The sequence below is a fragment of the Anguilla rostrata genome, chromosome 6, assembly GCF_018555375.3.
Source record: "Anguilla rostrata isolate EN2019 chromosome 6, ASM1855537v3, whole genome shotgun sequence".
Taxonomy (NCBI): Eukaryota; Metazoa; Chordata; class Actinopteri; order Anguilliformes; family Anguillidae; genus Anguilla; species Anguilla rostrata.
This window is the reverse complement of record NC_057938.1, coordinates 54,227,045-54,249,744: the sequence shown is the minus strand read 5'-3', so window position 1 is coordinate 54,249,744 and position 22,700 is coordinate 54,227,045. Positions and strand designations below refer to the sequence as shown.

The following is a 22,700-nucleotide window of genomic DNA, read 5'->3' as shown; positions in this document are numbered from 1 at the left end:
TCAAGCAGGCATTGTGTGGAGCTAGTTAGCTGCTGGTTTGTGGGGCAATTGCTTGGTCACCAGCTGCTTTTCATTTGCTAATTAGGGCTTGTAGTCTGGCTTGGAGCGACGCTAGCGTCGCTCCCTCCCAGTTTGTGTCATTGCATCCCTATCCTTCTACCATCACCCTTCCTCTCTCTACTCCCTGTCCTCACTGCTATGCTATGTGCCCATCCCATCCCAACCTGTTCTCTCCCCTTCAGAACTCGCTTCTGCAGGCGAGGCCCCCCGCGGCGACGGAACCCCTCCAACCTTCGCTATCCCTCATTGACCCCCTGTGACAACTTCACGGTCGCAGGAGGGCTATGGAACTGCCAGTCTGCTACGCGGAAGGCTGACTTCATTTCAGCCTACGCGTCCCTCCTCTCTTTACATTTCCTTGCCCTCACTGAGACCTGGATCACACCAGGCAACACTGCAACCCCTGCAGCCCTCTCCTCCTCCTTCTCCTTCTCTCACACCCCCGCCCATCTGGCCGTGGTGGGGGCACAGGTTTGCTGATCTCTCCCTCCTGGAAATTCTCTGTTCTCCCCCTCTCTCACCTCTCCATCTCTACCTTTGAATACCACTCTGTCTCAATCACCTATCCTGTTAACTTGTATATTGTAGTTATCTATCGCCCTCCAGGGCCCCTGGGAAACTTCCTTGATGAGCTCGACACCCTGCTGAGCTCCTTCCCAGAGGATGGCACCCCACTGATCCTCCTGGGAGACTTCAACATCCACCTTGATGCCTCCCACTCCGCAGCCTTCCTGCCTCTTCTTCACTCATTCGATCTCTCCCTAATGCACTCCCCACCAACACACAAAGCTGGCAATCTCCTAGACCTGGTTATCCTGAGGAATTGCTCCTCTTCCAATCCCACAGTGACCCCTCTGCACCAGTCTGACCACCACTTCATTTCCTTCTCCCTCCCTCTTACTCCCCTCCCTCCCTCCCCTCCATCCACTCCTACTGTCATGGTCCGCCGGAATCTCCGCTCCCTCTCTCCCTCCTCTCTCGCTTCCAGTGTCACTGCTTCACTCCCCACTCTTGAATCCTTCTCCAACCTTCCCACTGACTCTGCATCCTCCACTCTGTCTTCCTCGCTCTCCTCAGCACTTGACTCTCTCTGTCCTCTAGTCTCCAGGCAGGCACGCTCGTCCCCTCCCAGTCCGTGGATGTCTGACCCCCTCCGAACCAACCGGGCCAGCCTACGTGCAGCGGAGAGGAAGTGGAGGAAATCCATGGCTCAATCCGACCTGTCTGCCTACCAGTCTCTACTAGCTACATTTTCTACCGCTGTAACCTCTGCCAAAATTAATTATTATCAAACAAAATCCATAAATCTGCCTCTAACCCTCATCAGCTGTTCTCCATTTTCTCCTCTCTCCTCAGCACTCCTTCCCCACCTCAGTCCTCCCTCGCTGCAGATGACTTTGCAGTTTTCTTCGATGAGAAAATTGCAGACATCCGCAGCTCCTTCACGTCCACCACCACCCTTCCCCACTCCCCCAGCTCTGTTCCCTCCCCTTGTTTCTCCACTTTCTCTCCCCTCACTGACTCTGATGTTTCCCAGCTCCTACTCTCCCACCGCCCTACCACCTGTGCTCTTGACCCCATCCCTTCCTCTCTCCTCCAGACCATCACACCTGACATCCTCCCATATGTCACCTCCCTCGTGAACTCCTCCTTGTCTTCTGGACGTTTCCCCTCCTCTTTCAAGCTGGCCCACGTCACCCCACTGCTGAAAAAGCCCACTCTGGACCCCTCTGTCATCCAGAACTACCGTCCTGTCTCCCTTCTCCCTTTCCTATCCAAAACAATTGAACGAGCTGCTTCTAATCAACTCTCCTCTTTTCTCTCCCTGAACAACCTCCTAGACCCCTACCAGTCTGGCTTCAGACCTGGCCACTCGACAGAGACCGCACTCCTCTCGGTCAATGAGTCGCTTCACGCCGCACAAGCAGCCTCCCATTCATCTGTCCTGATCCTCCTAGACCTTTCTGCCGCCTTTGACACCGTCAACCATCCCATCCTCCTGTCCTCCCTGGCAGCTATGGGGATCTGTGGCACAGCACTTGACTGGATTGAGTCCTACCTCTCCGGTCGCTCCTTCCAAGTCGCCTGGGCTGGTGCAGTATCAGCACCTCGCCCCTTGCCACAGGAGTTCCCCAGGGCTCTGTCCTTGGTCCCCTCCTATTCTCCCTGTACACCCAATCTCTTGGTCCTGTAATCTCTGCCCATGGGTTGTCCTATCATTGTTATGCCGATGACACCCAACTCTTTCTCTCCTTCCCGCCCTCTGACACTCAGGTCTCTGCTCGCATCTCTGCCTGCCTGAGGGACATCCAGAGCTGGATGGATAACCACCATCTTAAGCTGAACCCAGGCAAGACGGAGATGATCTTCATCCCTGCTCCATCCTCTAACCTTCTTGACTTTTCTATTTCCCTGGGGGACACTGTGGTGTCATCATCACCCACCGCAAAAAACCTTGGAGTGGTGATGGACAACAGACTGTCCCTCTCCCAGAACATCACGGCGGTGAGTCGAACGTGCAGGTTCTTCCTGTACAACATCCGGAGAATCCGCCCCTTCCTCACCACCTACGCAACCCAGCTCCTGGTTCAAGCGATGGTCCTGTCCCGCTTGGACTACTGCAACTCGCTACTGGCTGGTCTGCCAGCATCCGCCATCAGACCCCTGCAGCTCATCCAGAATGCTGCAGCGCGTCTGGTCTACAACCTCCCAGACATTCCCATGTCACCCCCCTGCTCACTGACCTCCACTGGCTGCCTGTTATGGCTCGCATCAAATTTAAGTCCTTGGTGCTTGCATACCAGGCAGCTAAGGGGTCAGCACCAGGGTACATTCAGAGGATCATCAGACCCTACACACCAGCCAGACCTCTCCGTTCTGCCACCTCTGGACGCTTGGCACCTCCCCCTCTTCGCGTCTGCACTTCCCGCTCCCGTCTGCTGTCTGTCCTGGCCCCTCGCTGGTGGAATGACCTCCCGTGACGGTCAGAACAGCAGAGAATCTCACCACTTTCAAACGCAGACTGAAGACTCATCTCTTCAGGCTGCACCTCTCCCCACCCCTCCCTAGCCTATAGTTCAGCTCATTGTACCTAGCTAGGATAATTTGATTGTTAGTGTATCTGGTAGGATTGTTTTTGTATGATTAGGTGTGATTCCAGTGCTAGTTTGTACTTTGTACTTGGTAGGATTCTTGCTGCTGAACAAGCTTACTCTACAGGGTTGGAGTCCTGATCGATGTGGTCACTTCTGGCACTACGATCCTTACTTCACTCTAGTGTTTCTTTTGCGCCTCTACATCTTGAAACCTATGCACTTGTTGTACGTCGCTCTGGATAAGAGCGTCTGCTAAATGCCTGTAATGTAATGTAATGTAATGTAATTTTACTGCCGTGTAAAAAGTTTAAGCATTACTTGTTTTTATGTGTTATTAAGTATATTTGACACAGAACTGAGTGCTCATGACACATCAGAGTGAAAAGTTCAGAAGAGGAGTGTGAAAAAAAAATCCCTGTTCAAGTTTGTGTTTATGACTGAACCCAAAGAGGATGGGTGGGAAAGAGTACATCTGCATATACATTACCTAAAGTAAAACCCTACTCATTACAAACCATGAAAATCTCACGGTGAAATGCGCACAGTGTAAATTAACAGCGTCTAAATTAGTCTGCTGGGGCTACACTGAAATGTACTCTCCCCGAGTGAAATGTGCAAAATGCGAGTCTGGAAATTTTTTATTGTGGTTCTTGCCTGTTTTCCTCGGTCCTCAATGTGTCGGAAGAGCTTATCTTTGCTAAATCTTTGTTTGTGGGGGAAGTGCTGTTAACATTACATGTGCATTATGTATTATTTGCCAGATGCTTTCATCCGAAGTGACGCACAATAAGTACGTGCCGAAGACCAGCAGAAGAAATACAAACGCAGGTCAGGTAAAGTACAGTTCTCACGAAGTAGCGGCTATCCTTGAGCATCCCGTCTAGTTCACGCAGTAAAGCTTTATAGCTGAGTCAAACATTAAATGAAAGTTCTTCCTGTTTTACAGAACATCACATCCCGGTGAGCTGTTTGTGAGATGACTAGGGGGAGAATGACGGAGTGTAGCTCCGTGGGTAAGGAACCGAAAGGTCATAGGTTCGATTCCCGGGAAAGGACACTGCCGTTGTACCCTTGAGCAAGGTACTTAACCGAAATTGCTTCAGTATATATCCAGCTGTATAAATGGATACAATGTAAAAATGCTATGTGAAAGTTGTGTAAGTCGCTCTAGATAAGAGTGTCTGCTAAATGCCTGTAATGTAATGGAATGTAATGTAATGTAATGTAATGTAATGGAATATGTGCTTTCGAGAGGGGAGAGTCAGACTCGGACTCAACTGGCGTCTGACGGGACGTTGTCGGGTCTCCGTGACAGTAGAGCCGCCTGTCTCATCAGTTTCCTCCCCCTCTCTGAATATAAAGTGCAGCTCTGTGAAACTGGAAGCTGGCCAAACCCTGTGTGGGCTCTGTGCTGGTCCCAGTGGAAGACAGAAAGACCTTTCCGTTTTATTTGGCGTAGAGTTTTATTCACGCAAACTGGAATTAGAAACGTATGGCCTCAATTGTACATGTGTGTGGTTGTTGAATCCAGAGTAAGACTGAATACTGTTTTGAAAACAAAAAGACTAAATTAGCTGATTAGTCTAGATATATTTTTCTTCCTGTCCCATTCATATTTTCCACTGGTCTTAAATGAATCATAAATATACCTATTTGTTGTGTTCTTCAGTCACTCTAATCAGTACATCTTCGTTTATCATCTCTGAGAAACCACATCCTCTTGTGCCTGCAAACACTTCTGCATGGAGCGGATATTCTTGGTCTACCCTGACAGGAAAGGGTTAAAACACCAAATGTCTGATTGATTTCATCTCCTTCAAACCCCTTCTCATTGCGGTTGGGTTCTTCGACGAGGAATTCTTTGCGATAGAATATTTCCATTTTTAGATGTTGTTTGCCAGTGTGATCACATTTTGTTTTTTGTTAAATGCTAAACCTTTGCTCTCCATATAAGACTAGAGGCCCATTGATTATGGCTGACCTGTAGAGATGTGCACATATTTTCTTGTTTTAGAAAAAAAATGGGGCTGAAAAAAAAACAGATACTTGACTAGTCCGAGTTTTGCATGTTAATATCGTTGGTTATGTTATATATATATATATATGATCATTTGCAATGGAAGATAACCAAGGACACTAAGATGCCAAACTCGGGTTAGTGAAATATCTGTTTTTTTCCATTTCAAAGGTACAATCCTGTCTTTTTTTTATATATATACATATATATATAATATATGTATATCAAATATAGTGTTTAAAGATGGGACTCACATATGGCTCTCACAGCCTGTAGAGGCCCTTATCTGAATGAACTTAAATGAAATGGATTGAAATGAAATAAAATGGATTGGAATGGAATTAATTGAAATGGAATGGAATGTAAAATGGAATGGAATGCAATTGAATGGCATGGAATGGAATGAAATGAAATGAAACTGCTTTGTCTTTTGACAGTCACAGACGTGTCTGAGGCAGTGCAGAATGCTTCTCAGGGGGTCACTACTGGGCTTCTGTGACAGTTTGGCATCCTGGACCCTGAAACCTTCCAGCTAGAGATGCCCTTGATATCCCATGATGCAGCGCTGTGGCATAAGGGGAAGGAGCTGGTCAGAATATGGAAGAAAAGGGCAGGTAAACTTTCAAACTTTTTTTACTTTCCTCTGTGGGGGGTAAAAACTAAATGCTCTATACTGGAATAAGGCGGAGTTCTGCTCTTCCAAACCTTGTGTTTGGCACATTAGTGTGATCTTTGAGCAGGTTCAGCAATAACCAAAATAAAAAATTAAAGACACAGCAGCCCTCCAGTACTGGAGTTAAACTTGCAGACGCTGTGGCTCCTCCAGGACTGGAGTTAAACCCGCAGGCCCTGTGGCACTGCAGGACTGGAGTTAAACCCGCAGGCCCTGTGGCGCTCCAGGACTGGCGTCTGACAGCTCTGGGCCCGTGGGAGTGTGTGAGCTGAATCACTTTCTCTTTCCCCGCTTTGCAGTCGCCGACTGGCCCTCTCCCTTTTTACGAGAAAGCTGAGCGTGGCCCTCGCGCCGCTGAGATCAAGCGCCTCTGACGTCAGCGCTCTCTGCGTGGGCGGCTCAGCTCCGCTCACTGAGCCTGCTGGGTATTTCCTGTGGACACCGAGGCAGGGTCAGGTGTGCTGGGTATTTCCTGTGGACACCGAGCGAGGGTCACATGACTTATGTGCTGTGGACTCAAAGCTCTGTGGTGGTGGTGGTGTGGTGTGTGTGTGTGTGTGTGCATGCATGCATACATACATGTGTGTGAGTGTTTTTTTTTAAATGGGTGAACAAATTAGGGAGCAATGTCCCAGCCACCCTTTGGAAATAGAAGATAGACGTAAAAATAAGATATATATTCCTAATGCAAGAGTTTGGGCTTAAAAGACTTAATTATTCGTTTTAGGATTTATCATTTGCTTGTTTGACTCATTCTGCTCAATGCATTTGAGCACTTGGCTAAATGCAATTTGAATAGTCAGGCCGGTCAGCTGACTGTTGCTAGCAAGAAGCTTAGCCCTCATTTTCGTACCGTCCCCGAGTCCCTCTGCGTGTTAAGTATGCCTCTCTGTGTCCTATATGAAGGCACGTATGTTCTGAATTTCTCAGCTTGTTCCGGAGAAGTTTAAAAGTGACTGTAGGGTGCTCTGGGCCCCTGATCGCTGCAGGTCTGTGGTGCGGCGCATGGCATGCGTGGGTGGGTTGCGGCTGCAGTTGCGCTGCGCAGCTTCCTGCAGGGCGGCGAGCAGCGGGTGATTTCCAACGCTGGGATTTAAAACGCACCGCTGCGAGAGAGAGAGAGAGAGAGAGAGAGAGAGAGAGAGATAGAGAGAGCGGCCATTCCCACATGACTCACATACACACACGCGCACACGCACACACATGCATACATGCACACACACTGCACGCATACACACACGCACACACACACACACACAAACGCACACACACACGCATACGTGCACACACACACTGCGCAAGCACACGAGTACGCACACACACACACATACATGCACACACACGCGCATACACACACACACACGCACACATACATGCACATCTACACACACACACACACACACATACAGAGTTTGTGGTAACTTTCTTGATTACCCGCTTCCACTGTATTGTGTTACCCACGCCATAGTTTTCTTTGTACCAAAGGATTATTATTTTATATAAATATAAAAAAAGCACAAAAGGCCAAATAAATTCATGCCCATGAAAGCCATTCTGAGAGAAATGCAGACGGCAAAGAACCGGCAGCTACTGTGATGTTCAGACCTTTCATTTGTAATTTTGGAACTTGACAGGAGAGGCTTTGAGTCATTCTCCATGTCAGTATTGGTCTGAGTTGTTTGAAGTGCGGAGGGGTTTGTTGTTGATTTAGACAAGCTGATGATTTCTGCCTGAGTTAGATCTGTAGAATGTGGAAGATTGAAGAGCCAGCCAGTCAGATCTGTAGAATTTCCGTACAGTGCTTTCACATCTGGTCCGCGAACAGTCATCGTCCGAACGCCATATGCGTTCGACGACTCCTCCCGTCTCTGAAATGACCAATGGCTGAACCGTGTGGTACAGTGAAAGCCCCTTCCGACCACATATTTACATATTCATCTGTTCAGCAGAGCAGCTTGAGAAGGAACAAGCTTTCATGAGGCCAATGGCGTCAGTATGCTTACTGATAGCAGGGTGCTGTTAGTGCCATACTGTGAGGTGGGCGGGGGGGGGGTACATGGACCCCCAAGGCTAGCCAGGGACCCCTAAGGTGCCTTCAGTGACCCCCCGTTGAAAACGCAGGCCACAGTGCAAATTGAGTTGCAGGCTTATATGGTTATGCGGGAGTAGTTAGTCTGGTGCGGTTGTGGTCCCGTCGGGCTTGTGTGTTTATCTCAGTGGGTCCCAGAGTGTACGTTCCAACCTGGAATTGAATAGAATCAACTCTGGAATTACACGCTGTGTCCTGTAGAGGGTGCTAGTGTCACATGTTTTGGGAGGCTGCTTGCCGTTCAAATAAACTTCAGTTAGAATGTTAGTGAATAATTTGCGCTATTAACTCTAATAACAATGCTGTTCTGGAACTGTTCTGGTCATGTTTCATTGTCCATCACAGTATAATGGACAATATATCATTGAAACAAAAATCACATTCAATCAACGGAAACAACTTTTAATATTGGATGGGTTTTGTTTAATCTATACTTGCATCAGCATGTAGGAAAATAACGTAGGGGATTTTTTTGTCTTATACAATTTGTTTTGCCGTTGTTGAAGGTCTGACACTGAATAAAAGTTTCATAATGAAAGAACTACACGTACTGGGCTATAGAAAGTAGGAGGCGAAAAAACAGGTTCTGAAGATGTTATGTTATGAAACGGTGACAATGAGGCAAGATTAGTTCAGATAAACTTCGAAGGAGGATGAGATGGAGAGCGAGAAAGAGAGAGAGAAAAAGAGAGAGAGAGAGAGAGATAATTCACCTGTTTACCAGGGAATACCCGCGCCTGAGCGGCGTTTTGCATACTCGGCACTTTGCATTGTAAACGAGCCCTTCTCAGATTTAGATAGGAGCGGACGGGCGCCTGGCTGCTGCTGGGCTCTGGCCAGTCCGCGCCCGGGCCGGGCCCTCCTCTCGCGCCCGTTTATTACGCGCTAACGATCGCAGGGCCGTCGCCCGGGTGCGGGCACGCCGTCCCGCCAGGTCACGGCTCGCCAGGGCGGCACGCTCAAAAGCGCGGGTCACGCCGCTACGTGGGCACAGCCATTTACATAGATAGTTTTCGTTCTGCCGCTTGCGATGTGTACACACTTCAGGGGGAAATGTCCCGCTCGTTACTGGCGCTTGGTGACGCGTCGTGTAACGTGCCGCAGAGTGCGACGACTCTTTGTAAATCTTTAGTGTTTGCAGCGCTCTCTTCTCTCCGTATCGCGTGCGGAATATCGCCGAAACCTGCTTTTCGAGAACGGACCGGCTCCGCGGAGAGGAGCGACGGGCGCCCTGCGGCCGAGCGGCGAGCCGCCACGCGCACCCCGTGAGCCCCGCGGGGCGCGAACGACCGTGAGGTCAGAGGTCGTCTGTCGAGTGAGCTGGGTGGGAAGCGTGGCTTCGCGCGGAAAGGCCTCCGTCTGTATTTCCGGGCCGCTTGTGATGAAAATATTGGGGGGGTCATTTCATTTGAGCTTGAGTCCCCGGAATCTGTTCTGGAGATAATGCAAGTCTGATCACAATGGACCCAGCAGTGATCCACTATGATCCAGCACTGATTCCTGTCGATTCCAGCAGTGATCATGTGTGACCCAGCACTGATCACAATGTATCTCTGCGGTGATCCAATCTTATATGTTTGATTGGTAGCAGGAACTGTATGGGCCCAGCAGAGACTCTTTTTCCGTGACAGGAAATGGAAATACTCTTGATGCATCTCTGCCATCACTTGATCATTTCCCCTGTGGGGGGCGGAGGAGGGGGACACCGTACTGTTAAACACCAGGGAGCTCATCTGTACTGTAAGTCAAAGTGCCACAACGACAAAAAAAGTGGCAGAATCAGCATCTGTTTTCTTGAGAAACGGCACTGAAACTCACCTCCCCAACACCACCCCCCCCCCCCAAAAAAAACCCCCATGAAATATGATGATTCTGCGCTAGTTGTGTCTGTCAATCAGACCATCCAGAGGGTGGGCACCGCCCTGCCACAGTTCTGATGTGTTTCAGGAAGTGTGTCTTTATTCAGATATCGGTGTGAATTGCAGCGCAGCGCAGGCCTGGTTCTGCTTTGTGTGTGCCACGCGCCGCGAATCGAAAAACCATTCCGTTAGAGGTGATTGGACGGAGTGCGATGGCGATCGGCACGTTGTCTGTCCTCGGACCAGAGGTCCTGGGGTTCCACGTTAAGGACAGCCCTGTCGGGGTCTTGTGATTTTGGAAATTGGCCTAAATGCATTTTTAAAAATGCGCACAAACGGCGTTCTTATCGCTGGTTATTCTCCTGTTGATTCTCCTGTTTTCCGCCCTCTTCCTTGGTGAAAAAGATATAAATCTGGTCCTCTTTTAGGAGGGTGTACCTGTACAGTGTACATCACGCGACGCATGACAGGTAGATGACTGAAGTTATGCTTGTCCACACGATGATCTCACCTTTATCTGATCGCATACAGTCAGTGTGTCGCTGTAAATATTTATACATCAAACATGGGGCTTCATGGAGAGCTATGAAGTATGTGTGTGTGTGTGTGTGCACACGTGTGTATGTGTGTGTGTGTGTGTGTGTGTCTTACACACTTGCTCCAAATAAATGCCCTCTTGCAAATGACTTTTGAAGATTCTTCTTAATAGGAGAGGAAGAACTGCATTCTGGGTAGAATAAAGTTACCTGTTTAGCAGTTCTGTCTAAGCAGTGCTGTCTCGCCCAGGAGTGACTTGAAAACACTGCATTGTGATTGGACAATATGTCTTGTTTGTCATGTTGCATGTCAACAACACACCATTTTGTAATGGTCTGAAAGAAACCTGTTTTTTTGGTAACCTGGTTGACAGGTTCAAATTGACATCCTCCTTTTATGAGTTTATTTAGTGTATATCAGCAGTGCAGAAGGACCTGTGAGCATGTTTCAGTGCTCTAAGCTTTTAAACCATGACTGCTGCAAAAATCTCTATGGCATGACTGCAGCATTAACAAGAATAAAAATAAATTTAAAAAAACCTTGTTTATGTTGTTCTATTTTTTTTTTTGGATAATTGCTTAAAACCAGTGCCTTTGGCGTATAAACAAAGACCATTGAAGCAGAACAGAAAGGAATCTTCCTTACTTACACACAACAGTTACATGTTTACTCTTAAAACACACATCAACACACATGCACAATCTTAATGTCGATATCAAGACGTTATTATAGCTGAAAGTAAAAGTACATGCTGCAGCAGTATGATCTGATGCACTCCTAGCATTAGTTTAATCCCAATCCTAGCAAAAACTCAAGTTGCATGAACAAATATCTGCAACCATTGATTTGCTTTGAGATTGAAATTTGTTTTGCTTCCATATTGGTAAAGAAACATATTTAGTAAAGACACGTTTTTAACATTTTGCTGCCAACTTAGGTTTGCCGACAGATTTTCAGAAGTTCTGTTTTTGTTAATTACTGTGTGGAGGGCACATGCTTTGTGCATGAATAACTTGGCTTTTTGGGTTTTATTTAGATGAACAGTACAGTACGCGCCGATCATTCTACAGTGGCCAGAGAAATATCCCGGCAACCGCTCGTACGATATCGGGTAGCGGTGGCCGGTGACTTAGTCGGAGGAATGTTTATTTACCGTTATTCATCAACGTAGCGGAGAATCAGAGCTATGGGAGACGGCCTACGTGTCGGGCTCAGGCTTATGACATCACCCAGCACACCAAAATGGCCCAACGAAATATACCGTGCATCCCTTCCCCTCGACGACCGCAATTGCCCTGGAAGTAAAATAAATTTCCATGAGGAAACCCCCCTGTTCTCGTCCTGCCTCTCACAGCCGCACAGAACACCCTTAGGATGTGAATCCGATAGCTTAGGCGCCGAACAGCTCACAGCTCTGTATTCACACTGCAAAAACTGACCAATTGTATGATATTCTTGTGTTAAAATGATTTCTTTTATTTTGGCAAACTGAAAACTGTGTATGCCGCAGAGTTATCCAGCATCCCTTCAACAGTTTTGTCTGTAACTGAAGAGTGCGTATGCTTAGGCCTTTTAAAATTAAAGTCTTAGAACGGACAGGAATGGCAAAGTTTCATGTTAACTGTTTTCTTGGTGGTCCGTTACTTGCTTTTCGACAATCGCGTCATCTGCCTTTGCAAATTATTATTAACGTTTATTTTTGAGGTGAAAGCAGGCTTCTTGTGGCACGGAGAGCCAAACCGAAAAAGTTGTGCGGTCATTCTCTGGTCATATATATATTTTTTTAGGCACCTTTTTTTCGTTTTTAAACGCGAGGATGCCGTTTCCTGTGTGCACCAGTGCAGTGCCTGGCACTGAAAGGGTTAATCATTTCCCTCTCCTGGTTTTAGTCACACGGCCGGCCTGGTTCAGGTTTCTGTCCCGGTACGTGATGCTGAATCGGTATTTTTTGGTGTGTTGTCTGGGGAGAAGTGGAACAGGTGACTCACCATTTGGCAGCCCAGTCATCGAGCGCGGCGCGAAAGAAGTCCGTTCTGTTTGTTTAGCCGCCGTCTTTCTTCTGTGTCTTTACAATTGTATTTGCATATACGTTTACATAGAAAGGTGTTCCCGAGAAATAAATAAAATTATAAGAGCAACTTAAAAAAGAATTAAAAAAATATATATATTTTTTTATTTCTCTGTAAACCTTGTTTTGTCAGCTGAAATACTCCATTTGCCTGTCTCGTTTGAGTTGAGTTCATCTAAAGGTTTCAGCCAGAGATCATCAACATTCTGTTGCATTGCAAACATAACTTTCAGCATAAATCAAGTAAGCCTTTTATTTCTCACATCCAAAGGTGAGGTTATTAATATAGTCACCGTTTTGATTGCAGCACATATTGGTGTCATAGTTTAATTTTGTCAGTAACAATTCTGTCACCTGTTTAAAAGCTTTTTGCAGGCATTCCTAGTGCAGCACATCAGCGATTAAGCAAGAAGCGAAGCTTAGTGGTAGTTTGTTTTATGTATTGACATGACGACATGCAGTACAGTATATCACGTTAGTATATATCACAGTATGTGCAGTACTGTGCAAAAGTCTTAGGCACCCTCGATTTTTAAATATATAGTATATATTTGGTCTTAGATGTTTATTTTTTGTTTTCTGCATTAGTGTGTCAGTAGAAAAGAGCAAATTTGAGATTTCCAAACATGAATTTTCCAAAAAATGAAATTTTACAGATACATTTTTGTATTTTGTTAAATAAAGTAATATTTTAAGTAATAGACTACTTTTCAGATAAAAACTTGATCAAGGGTCTCTGGGATTACCTGGAGAGCCAGAAGCAAGCGAAACAGCCAAAATCTGCAGAAGAACTGTGGCAAGTTCTCCAAATTCCTTGGAACAACCTACCAGCCGATTTTCTTATAAAACTGCCGAACGGTGTACCTAAGAGAAAATGATGTAGTTTTAAAGGCGAAGGGTGGTCACACCAAACATTGGTTTTATTTAGTTTTTAACTATTTACTGCTCTTTATATTATTTTTTCGATATTTATAACCTTTTAGTTCATTATTTTTGAAAGCATCTTTGCTGTACAGCATTTTTTTACAGGTGCCTGAGACTTTTGCACAGTACTGTATGTGTATCATGTCATAGAAAATTATTCAAATACATTTTTTCAGGCTTTATGTTCAGGGTGCGAGCATATTTTGTAAATTTGCACCAAAATATGGCCTAGTTTAGTGAAAGAAATTATAGTCCCTTTAGGTGCTGGTTTAGGGGTTTTTTGTTGGATTTTTCTTTTACTCTCTTTTTACAACCACCCACCAGATGTGATTTTATTCAATTCGTGCTCAGGGAGAACGGATGTCTGTTCCTTGTTCATTTTTTACTGAAAGAATCACTAATTTCCATCGCGTTCTGTCAACATATCCCATGGTCCTCTTCTTCAGTTGTGGAGTGACAGTGCGAAAACAGGCAACCCGTGTTGATTTTGGTGAAAACTGTAACAGTATGCTACAGCAGGTGTTCAAGTTGAGATTTCCTTTTTTTTCATTATTCTTCTTCTTCTTTACTAATCTGAGGGGCCAGTCCAGGTGGTTTCCTGACAATGACACTGTCGAATTGCCCAGAAATAGAAAGCGCAGTTTTTGAATGAGTAAGTAACTGTTCTCGCAAAGGAAGGGTTAATTTATTTTGCAGTATCGAGAGCTCTTGCTGGGCCGTTTGAAATGCAAGCCTGCTGAGTGAGATTCATTTAGGTATATCTCAAATATTTGCTCTCTCTGTCTCATCGGATTCTGAGTGAAACTGAGCTCGGTGTATTTTAAACTGAAATTCTGTGTCTTGTCCTTCGCATGCAAAATTATATCTGAGTGCAGAGCAAAATGTGGAATCGCAAAATAAGAATGAATACAAAAAAAGGATTGTAATAATGGTGAAATATTATTAATACGTGCTTTGTTTGTGCAGTGGAATTCATTAACAAGTGTGACACATTTTACGGACCTGTTTGAAATATCAGTTTTATGAATAACTTTTTAGTCATGATTCTGAATCAGTTGCTTAGCAATCATGATTACTACGGCTAACATTTTAACACATATATTTTACAATTACATTTTTCTTTTAGAAATTTGTGCTTACACCAATAAATTAATAACAATAATTTTAAGTTCCAATTAATTGTATGGCAGGCTGCATTGCAAAGACTGACATACATCTTTGACTTTTAATATTCTGTGATAAAACAAAAATGCTTCCACACAATAATTAGCTTTTTATAAGTAGTTTTTACCTCAAATTATCCAGTAAAATCAACTGGTGTATGTCAGAAATTCTGGCTAAATGCCTTTCCTTACTATCCAGGGTACTGCTGCAGTTCCCTACCTCAGATTTGAACCTGCAAACCCAATTCAGCTCCACAAATAGCACTATATAGTCCTCCAGATGTTTTATTGTATTTGTTATTATTTCCAGTTGAAAGTGCTTTGTTGTATTTGTAGTTTGAGAGACTGCAGACCAGCACACCTGTCCTCTAAATGCATGCAGGTTCTTCTCTAACTCGCCTGTCCTCTAAACGCATACAGGTTCTTCTCTAACTCACCTGCCCTCTAAATGCATGCAGGTTCTTCTCTAACTCGCCTGTCCTCTAAACGCATACAGGTGCTTCTCTAACTCACCTGTCCTCTAAACGCATGCAGGTGCTTCTCTAACTCACCTGTCCTCTAAACGCATACAGGTGCTTCTCTAACTCACCTGTCCTCTAAACGCATACAGGTGCTTCTCTAACTCACCTGTCCTCTAAACGCACGCAGGTGCTTCTCTAAATCACCTGTCCTCTAAACGCATGCAGGTGCTTCTCTAACTCACCTGTCCTCTAAACGCATGCAGGTGTTTCTCTAACTCACCTGTCCTCTAAACGCATGCAGGTTCTTCTCTAACTCACCTGTCCTCTAAACGCATGCAGGTGCTTCTCTAACTCACCTGTCCTCTAAACGCATGCAGGTGCTTCTCTAACTCACCTGTCCTCTAAACGCATACAGGTGCTTCTCTAACTCACCTGTCCTCTAAACGCATGCAGGTGCTTCTCTAACTCACCTGTCCTCTAAACGCATACAGGTGCTTCTCTAACTCACCTGTCCTCTAAACGCATACAGGTGCTTCTCTAACTCACCTGTCCTCTAAACGCGTGCAGGTGCTTCTCTAACTCACCTGTCCTCTAAACGCATGCAGGTGCTTCTCTAACTCACCTGTCCTCTAAACGCATGCAGGTTCTTCTCTAACTCACCTGTCCTCTAAACGCATGCAGGTGCTTCTCTAACTCACCTGTCCTCTAAACGCATGCAGGTGCTTCTCTAACTCACCTGTCCTCTAAACGCACGCAGGTGCTTCTCTAACTCACCTGTCCTCATTTTTCAACGATGAGCTTGTACTTGTTTGAGATGCGTAGGGTTCTCATATCTCAGTACACAAGTTCGCACCCTTGTTGAAAAATGTATTTTTTCTGCCTGTTGGTAAAACATTTTTTTTTCATCTTGATTGATTTTATTGTCACTGTGCTGTACGCAAGAGGGTGGCCAGGTCGTTAAAGTTGAGTGGTATGGGGTGTGCACAAGATAGTTGCCAGGTAGTTAAATTTCATAAATGGTGTCTGCCATGGATCTCTTTGTCGCTATGGTTTCTGAGACACTGAAGACACATTCCTAGACTCTAATGAATATTTGTCTTTTTTTAATTAAAATTTTTTCTTAAGTTCATTTTAGCTGTTACTGTACTCGGCAAACTGTTTTTCTTTAATAAAAAAAAGATGTAAATATCGACTTACTTATTTGTGAATCTGTATGATATAATTAATATTTTTTTTTTATTGATATATGGTAGTGAAACTATGTCAGTGGCCCAGAATTTTAGTTAAATGTTCAGCAGAGAAGAACCAATTATTTATGCATCGACTAAGCAAGCCTTACGGTGCTTGATTCTTGATCCTTCATAAAAAAAAAATATGGCTCTCAATAGTATATTTCACCACCGTCAACAAACGCCTGTGCTGTGCTGAAGGAGCTCTGAGTTGTGGAGCGGGAGAGTCTGAGGGATCTGGGCCCGGCCTGTTTTTGGCGTGGTTTGCTTGCCGTGTTTGTTCTTGGCAAACTTTCCTTGTCAATGGATCAGTGAGTCACGTAACTCTGAGAGGCTCCTAGCCTCGCGGGCATGCTTCAGACGAGCTCGGCGTCTGCGCTCCTGTCTGCGCGCGCTAGCTACATCTCCACGTTTAAATTTAAAATAAAATATAAAATAAAATAAATAAATAAAATTTAAACAAATCATTTTTGAAATTACTATTCTGTAAAGTTTTTGGCTGGACCGCAACAGTGGGGCCAGCCCTACAAACGCGAATGTCTGAGTGACTGAGTGACCTGAGTGAGTGATGAAGTTACACCATTGGTCGGCCGGATCACTTGTGTCAGGTCCAGCCATGTACTACGTTTTAACCTGGTCTTGTTTTTTTTTGTTTTATTGTAAAAGTGTTTAAGTACTAAGAGAGCTGTGGTTGGCTGTACCCACCTCGCTATCACCAGAAAGCCATTATTATTTTTTAAATTCACTTTTGCGGGTGAATTCATAACTTGTTTTTTTTAATGCTAATTGGTTGGCACTGAGTGAGCGTCCTTCACGACGCTCTTTTTGAGTAATTTCTCAATTTAAGAGTCTCGGGTGCGTTTTGGTATCTTATCTCCCCCTCTCCTGCTCTGTTTTATGAACCCTCATAACCGCGTGAGGAGCGGCGAGGCGGGGCGGCGCACCTGTCCCGCGAGTGAGTCTTATCGCCGTCGCGCGGGGGCCCGGGTGCCCCTGCCCCGCGCCCCGTCCCGTCCCCGCGCCCCGTCCCTTCGCTCTCCTGTTCCTTCTCGTCAGTCACACCTTGGCGGGGCGCGCTCTCTCTCTTTGTTGAAGCGTACTCACCGGTCTTGTTAGACGTCTCGCTCGGGCAGTGTTCGGGAAGGGAGTCACAGTGCCGTCCCCGCCTGACGGGAAACCCGAAAGCAAAAGCTTCGCCCGGTTTTAAGAAGTCGGAGGCAGTTTTTTCCCCCGAATCGAATGTACAGTAGGTCTCGATAAAAACGGAGATTGGCATCGTTTTAAACACGATTGTCCTGATCGGAACATTGGTGTTTTGTTTTATCATAAGGCCGAGGGAGGGGGTAATGCGTCAGTATTGCGGAGAGATAACAGACTAATGTGATAACATGCTGTCTGTGTGAAAGTTGAAAGGGTCAGGATTCCTCACAAAACCATCAAATCCCTTTTGAGCCGGGCCTCAGATTGATAAGGCTGGCTACCTGCGGTCAGCCACTTCAGGAAATGGGGTCAGATGTGGGGGCAGCGAGTGCCCCTCTGGTGTTACGAAGTCCTCCGTTGGCCAGTTTCCTGCCGGCCCCGAAAAAAAGTGAAGTTGAGGCGAGTTAATGTACCGTGTCATTTCTGGGAAATGAGTAACCTTACTGTGTGTGTGTGTGTGTGTGTGCGTGTGAGTGTGTGTGAGTGTGTGTGTGTGTGTGTGTGTGTGTGTGTGTGTGTGTGTGTGTGTGTGTGTGTGTGAGTGTGCGTGAGTGTGTGTGTGTGTGTGTGTGTGTGTGTGTGTGTGTGTGTGCGTGAGTGTGTGTGTGTGTGTGTGTGTGTGTGTGTGTGTGTGTGTGTGTGTGTGTGTGTGAGTGTGTGTGAGTGTGAGTGTGTGTGTGTGTGTGTGTGAGTGTGTGTGTGAGGTGGTGTGTGTGTGTGTGTGTGTGCGTGTGTGTGTGCGTGTGTGTGTGTGTGTGTGTGTGAGTGTGCGTGAGTGTGTGTGTGTGTGTGTGTGTGTGTGTGTGTGTGTGTGTGTGTGTGAGTGTGTGTGTGTGTGTGAGTGTGTGTGTGTGTGTGTGTGTGTGTGTGTGTGTGAGTGTGTGTGAGTGTGTGTGTGTGAGTGTGTGTGTGTGTGTGTGTGGAGTGTTGATGTGGGGGTGAGTGTGTGGTGTGTGTGTTGTGTGGGTGTGTGCGCTGAGAGTGAGTGTGAGGGGTTATGTGTGTCATTGTGTGTGTGTGATGTAACTGTGCTGTGTGTGTGTGTGTGTGTGTGTGTGTGTGTGTGTGTGTGTGTGTGTGTGTGTGTGTGGTGAGTGTGTGTGTGTGTGTGTGTGTGTGTGTGTGTGTGTGTGTGTGGTGTGTGTGTGTGTGTGTGTGTGTGTGTGTGTGTGTGTGTGTGTGTGTGTGTGTGTGTGTGAGTGTGTGGTGTGTGGTGTGTGTGTGTGTGTGTGTAGTGTGTGTGTGAGTGTGTGTGTGTGTGTGTGTGTGTGTGTGTGTGTGTAGTGTGTGGTGTGTGTTGTGTGTGTGTGTGTGTGTGTGTTGTGTGTGTGTGATGGGGTGTGTGTGTGTGTGTGTGTGTGTGTGTGTGTGTGTGTGTGTGTTGTGGTGGTGTGCGTGTGTGTGGTGTGTGTGTCGTGTGTGTGTGTGAGTGTGGTGGAGTGTGCGTGAGTGTGTGTGGGGTGTGTGTGTGTGTGTGTGTGTGTGTGTGTGTGAGTGTGTGTGTGTGTGTGTGGTGGTGTGATGTATGTGTCTGTGTGTGAGTGTGTGGGTGTGTGTGTGTATGTATGTGTCTTTGTGTGAGTGTGTGTGTGTGTATGTATGTGTCTTTGTGTGAGTGTTAGAGTGTGCGCATGTGCGTGTGTGTGTGTGTGTGTGTGTTTGCGTGCCTGCGTGCATGTGCGCGCGCGCGCGTGTGTGTGTGTGTGTGTCTATCTATATCAGGGAAGCCAGGACTAACTCCCTGGTGACAGAAGGACAAATTTTTTCCTCAGACAGTAAAACAAAAACACAATCTTCTCCGAGACCGTATCTCCTGCACTTAAGCACAGACCCACGGACACTTCCTGCCTTTCACACTTCATGACCCCGCGCTGTCCCGCTGATAGCACTGTCGTTGCCTTGTGGCTTGTCTCCACCATCTGTCTCCATGGAGACGATTGGCGGAGAGTCACCTATAGTTTACGACTGGCTGTTTTTCTCTGGACACCCATAGAAACATTTTCACTCTCTTTTTTTTCTGTGAGCTGGTACTTTTCCCAGGTCTATCCTCCACTTTTTTTTTTTTTTTTTTTTTAATCGAAGCACAAGAATGTAGGAAAGTGGGGGGGTGGGGGGGCTGTTGGATGATTTGACTGGAGGACGACCTGGAGCCAGAAAAACCCCCGTGACTGCGGGTTATTGGTGATAGAGTGGGAACGGGGGAGCTGCTTTTTTGCCTTGCAAATGTTCATGCAAATAAGCGGCATTGTGTGATAAGCGGGGTCACGTCTGGAGTGGGAACGGGGAAGGACAAGACCCCCCCCCCAACCCTCACCCCCCCCGCCTGTCTGAGCCTGCCCCACCATCCCCGCTCTCTCCCTCCACTCCCTTCAAGGAGGGCCTTTTGCTATGGAAATCTGGTATCTAAGAAATATGTTCCATTTACATAATTTGCATAAGATTGAGGCGGATAAGAAAAACAATGCAAAGTAGAAGTTGGCGAGGATTACTACTACTTCTTCTTCTTCGGTTTGTTCCTTTTTTTTTTCCGCCCCCTTCCCCCCCCACCAGCTCTATGACTGCAACCTAGCTCCCGAGGCTGTTTTTATTGCATCAATCCAAAGCTGGAGTAAATAGATAGAAACGCCCCCCTGTTCGTTTCCCCTTTTTTTTTTACTTTACGCTCTCTTTTTTTTCACGGGCCTTGTGAAACCAGCCAGCTTCTTTCACCTTCCCGACACCATCTCTCTTTGACAGTGCAGTTTTTTTTCTTTTTTTTCTTTTTTTTTTTAAGTTTTTGTTTTTTTGTGTATAATCCAACTGCTTCATTCATTCAGCCAGCCCCGGGAGAATGAAACAGTGAAATGTTTTGAGGAAGTTGTAAAAAAGCAGGAGGCCAGGCCAGGGAAATGTGCAATAGAGGATTGCTTTGACCATTGTTTATTTTAAGGACGGGCGATTCCTCATTTTTTGCACGGGCCCTCTCGCGCCCGTCCGTTCCTTTTGCGCGCGCGGTAGCTGAGCGCTCGAGGACCGCTCACGGCGGATGGATACAGGATTGAACGGGCCGAGTGGGTGTGATGCGGCTCAGACGAGTCGTGATATTTTTTTTTTTCTCTCCTCTCAGTGGAAAGTTTCAGTCTCACCTGTAGAAACAAATGTTCAGAGGTGTAAAAAACGATTTGCACATCAAAACATAACACTGCTCGCTGCTGCTGAACAGCTGCCTGATTTCAAAGTATTTAAAAAAAATGGTTGCCCAGGAGATGCTTGTTAAAAGCTGTTTGTAATTGATACACATTAGTTGCATTAATATCCAGGCTTTATAAAAGTGATCATTTTGATCAGTGGTGACTTATATGCTTATATTTCGTTCTGCTGTAGCCCCAGTGGAGGGTGAACCTGTCTGCTCATTAGCTGATGACCACCATGGGTCTCCATATCAGCTACAAGGTGCTAGCGCCACTCTGCGCTACAAGCTCCCTGTCCTCTGGACTGTGTGGATCTCTCTCTGCTGATTCGGTAAGACTGTTATCATTCTGAATCTGAATTTTTTTTAAAAGATGAGTCATATTATTCTTCTCTCCTCTCACCTCTCTTCTTATTCTTCTCTCCTTTTCGAAGTTTGTTCTACTGAGTTCAAATGCTAAATGAGCTGTGCGATATCATGTAGAATAGTACTGTTGAGGACAGTGCAGTATAGTGTAGTGTAGAATAGTATGGTAAAGTACAAGGGTTGTCATTCTCCAGGCCTGGGATTGGCTGAAGTGCATGCTGGTTTTTTTTTTTTTGTGTGTTTCGGTCACCGATTGGCTGAATGTGTCTCACGGCTCAATTCCAAGGCCTTGATTGGCTGCTGATTGAAAGAAAGACGCAGCGGCCAGGTGACACTGCGACCCCCCAGGAGGGTAACCGGAATAGCTCTTTTTACTTCAGTCCATGTTCCAGATTTGTGAGGGCTGTTCCGGGTTTTACTGAGCGCAGTTACGCAGCTGGCTAGGTAATACTACTTCCTGTAATGTAATATAATGTAATGTAATACTACTTCCTGATACAAGGCCCTGGACTGGAGTTGCTGACGCTGTGTCTAGGCAGGAGTTTGACATTCCTGTTGCAATACTATGTCATTTCACTGCGTTCAGCATCTTCAGCAAGCGAGTTTTGTGAAAATCGGTGTATAAATAAAATGTACTGAATGATGATGATGATGATGGTCAGGGCCAGCTGAATTTTTTTTTGACGCAACTTACAAAGCAAGTCTGCGGAGGTGTCACCCTCTCCCCCCCCCCCCACACAGTTATTAGCACAATATTGATCATTGAGAATGATGAACATAAATTATAAATACAGTTCATTAATGTAAAAATTTTTAATTAGTGTAGAATTACCTGTGTTACCTGTGAGAATTACCTGTGTGAATAATGTCATAGCTGTGACAGTTGCTTGTGAGAATTAGCTTCTGTTACCTCTGATAATGAAATGTGTCACCTGTGAGGGTTACCTGTGTTGCCTGTGAGAGTGACCTATGACATCAAAGTGACCGCTCTTTCTTCCCCCTCACCGCCCCAGTTACGCAAGCTTGTGGCTGTTCACGTACGGAGGCGCCAGACGGGCCAGCGCGCCGTAGCATCTGAAGCACGGTGAGAATAATGACATAATGGAGGCCAGGCCTAGCCAGCGAGTTTGTTTACGTGAGTCACCTTTGCACAAACACACATGCTGCGTGTGAGAATGGTGGTGGTGATCGGCCAATAGGACGGGGGGGGTTAGCAGTAGCCATTGTAAATACTGAGCAACAAGTTCCCACACGTTCAGAGAGAGAGAGATTAACCCGAAGACCAGCGTAGAAACAGCAGCGGTGGAAGTTGACAGCAGTAAACAGCAGTTCCATTAGCACGGCATTAAGAATGAGCTGGTTCAGTCACACTGCGCTATAGTGCTATGCATTGTATGAATGTGATGATATTCTGTTTGTATTTTTAGGAATTACACTGAACGACAGCCATGATTTCGTAAAAAACAGAAACTGTCATGTTCTGTTCTGGAATGTCTACAATTCTGTGACACGTCTTGGGATTTCTTCTGCTGCGCAGATCGCTCAGTCCAGCGTTCATCCATTTCTCTGTGATCTGGGCAATCAGTTGGCACAGTGGCCTTGACAACGCGGAGCCAAGAACCTGCTCAAAATATTCTTGACCAATAAGAGAAGGTGACTGAGAACCGTCACTGTAAGATCGCTTTGTGCTCTGACAGCCTGTTCAGGGCAAATGTTATTGAAATTGTTTTGGCGCAAACTGCGTAGCCTTTAGCATTGAAAGTTAGCATAGCCTTTAGCATTTTTTTCCC

The 22,700-nt window shown here is 46.0% G+C and overlaps 1 protein-coding gene across 7 annotated transcripts in view; it reads left to right on the top strand.

Annotated features, from left to right (window-relative positions):
* Positions 1-22,700, top strand: part of LOC135257652 (ADP-ribosylation factor-like protein 6-interacting protein 4) — a 53,873-nt gene that overhangs the window by 5,156 nt on the left and 26,017 nt on the right. The window contains exons 2-6 of one of the 7 annotated variants that reach the window (XM_064340612.1): positions 3,917-3,988; positions 4,102-4,235; positions 5,610-5,786; positions 20,739-20,876; positions 21,924-21,994. Coding sequence is in view for 5 of the 7 variants with exons in the window: in XM_064340608.1 (XP_064196678.1) it covers positions 5,727-5,786 (60 nt within the window). In the remaining 2 variants the exon portion in view is untranslated. The remainder of the gene's footprint in view (positions 1-3,916; positions 3,989-4,101; positions 4,236-5,609; positions 5,787-20,738; positions 20,877-21,923; positions 21,995-22,700) is intronic. The other 6 variants (XM_064340613.1, XM_064340608.1, XM_064340606.1 and 3 more) reach the window with 6 other exon arrangements.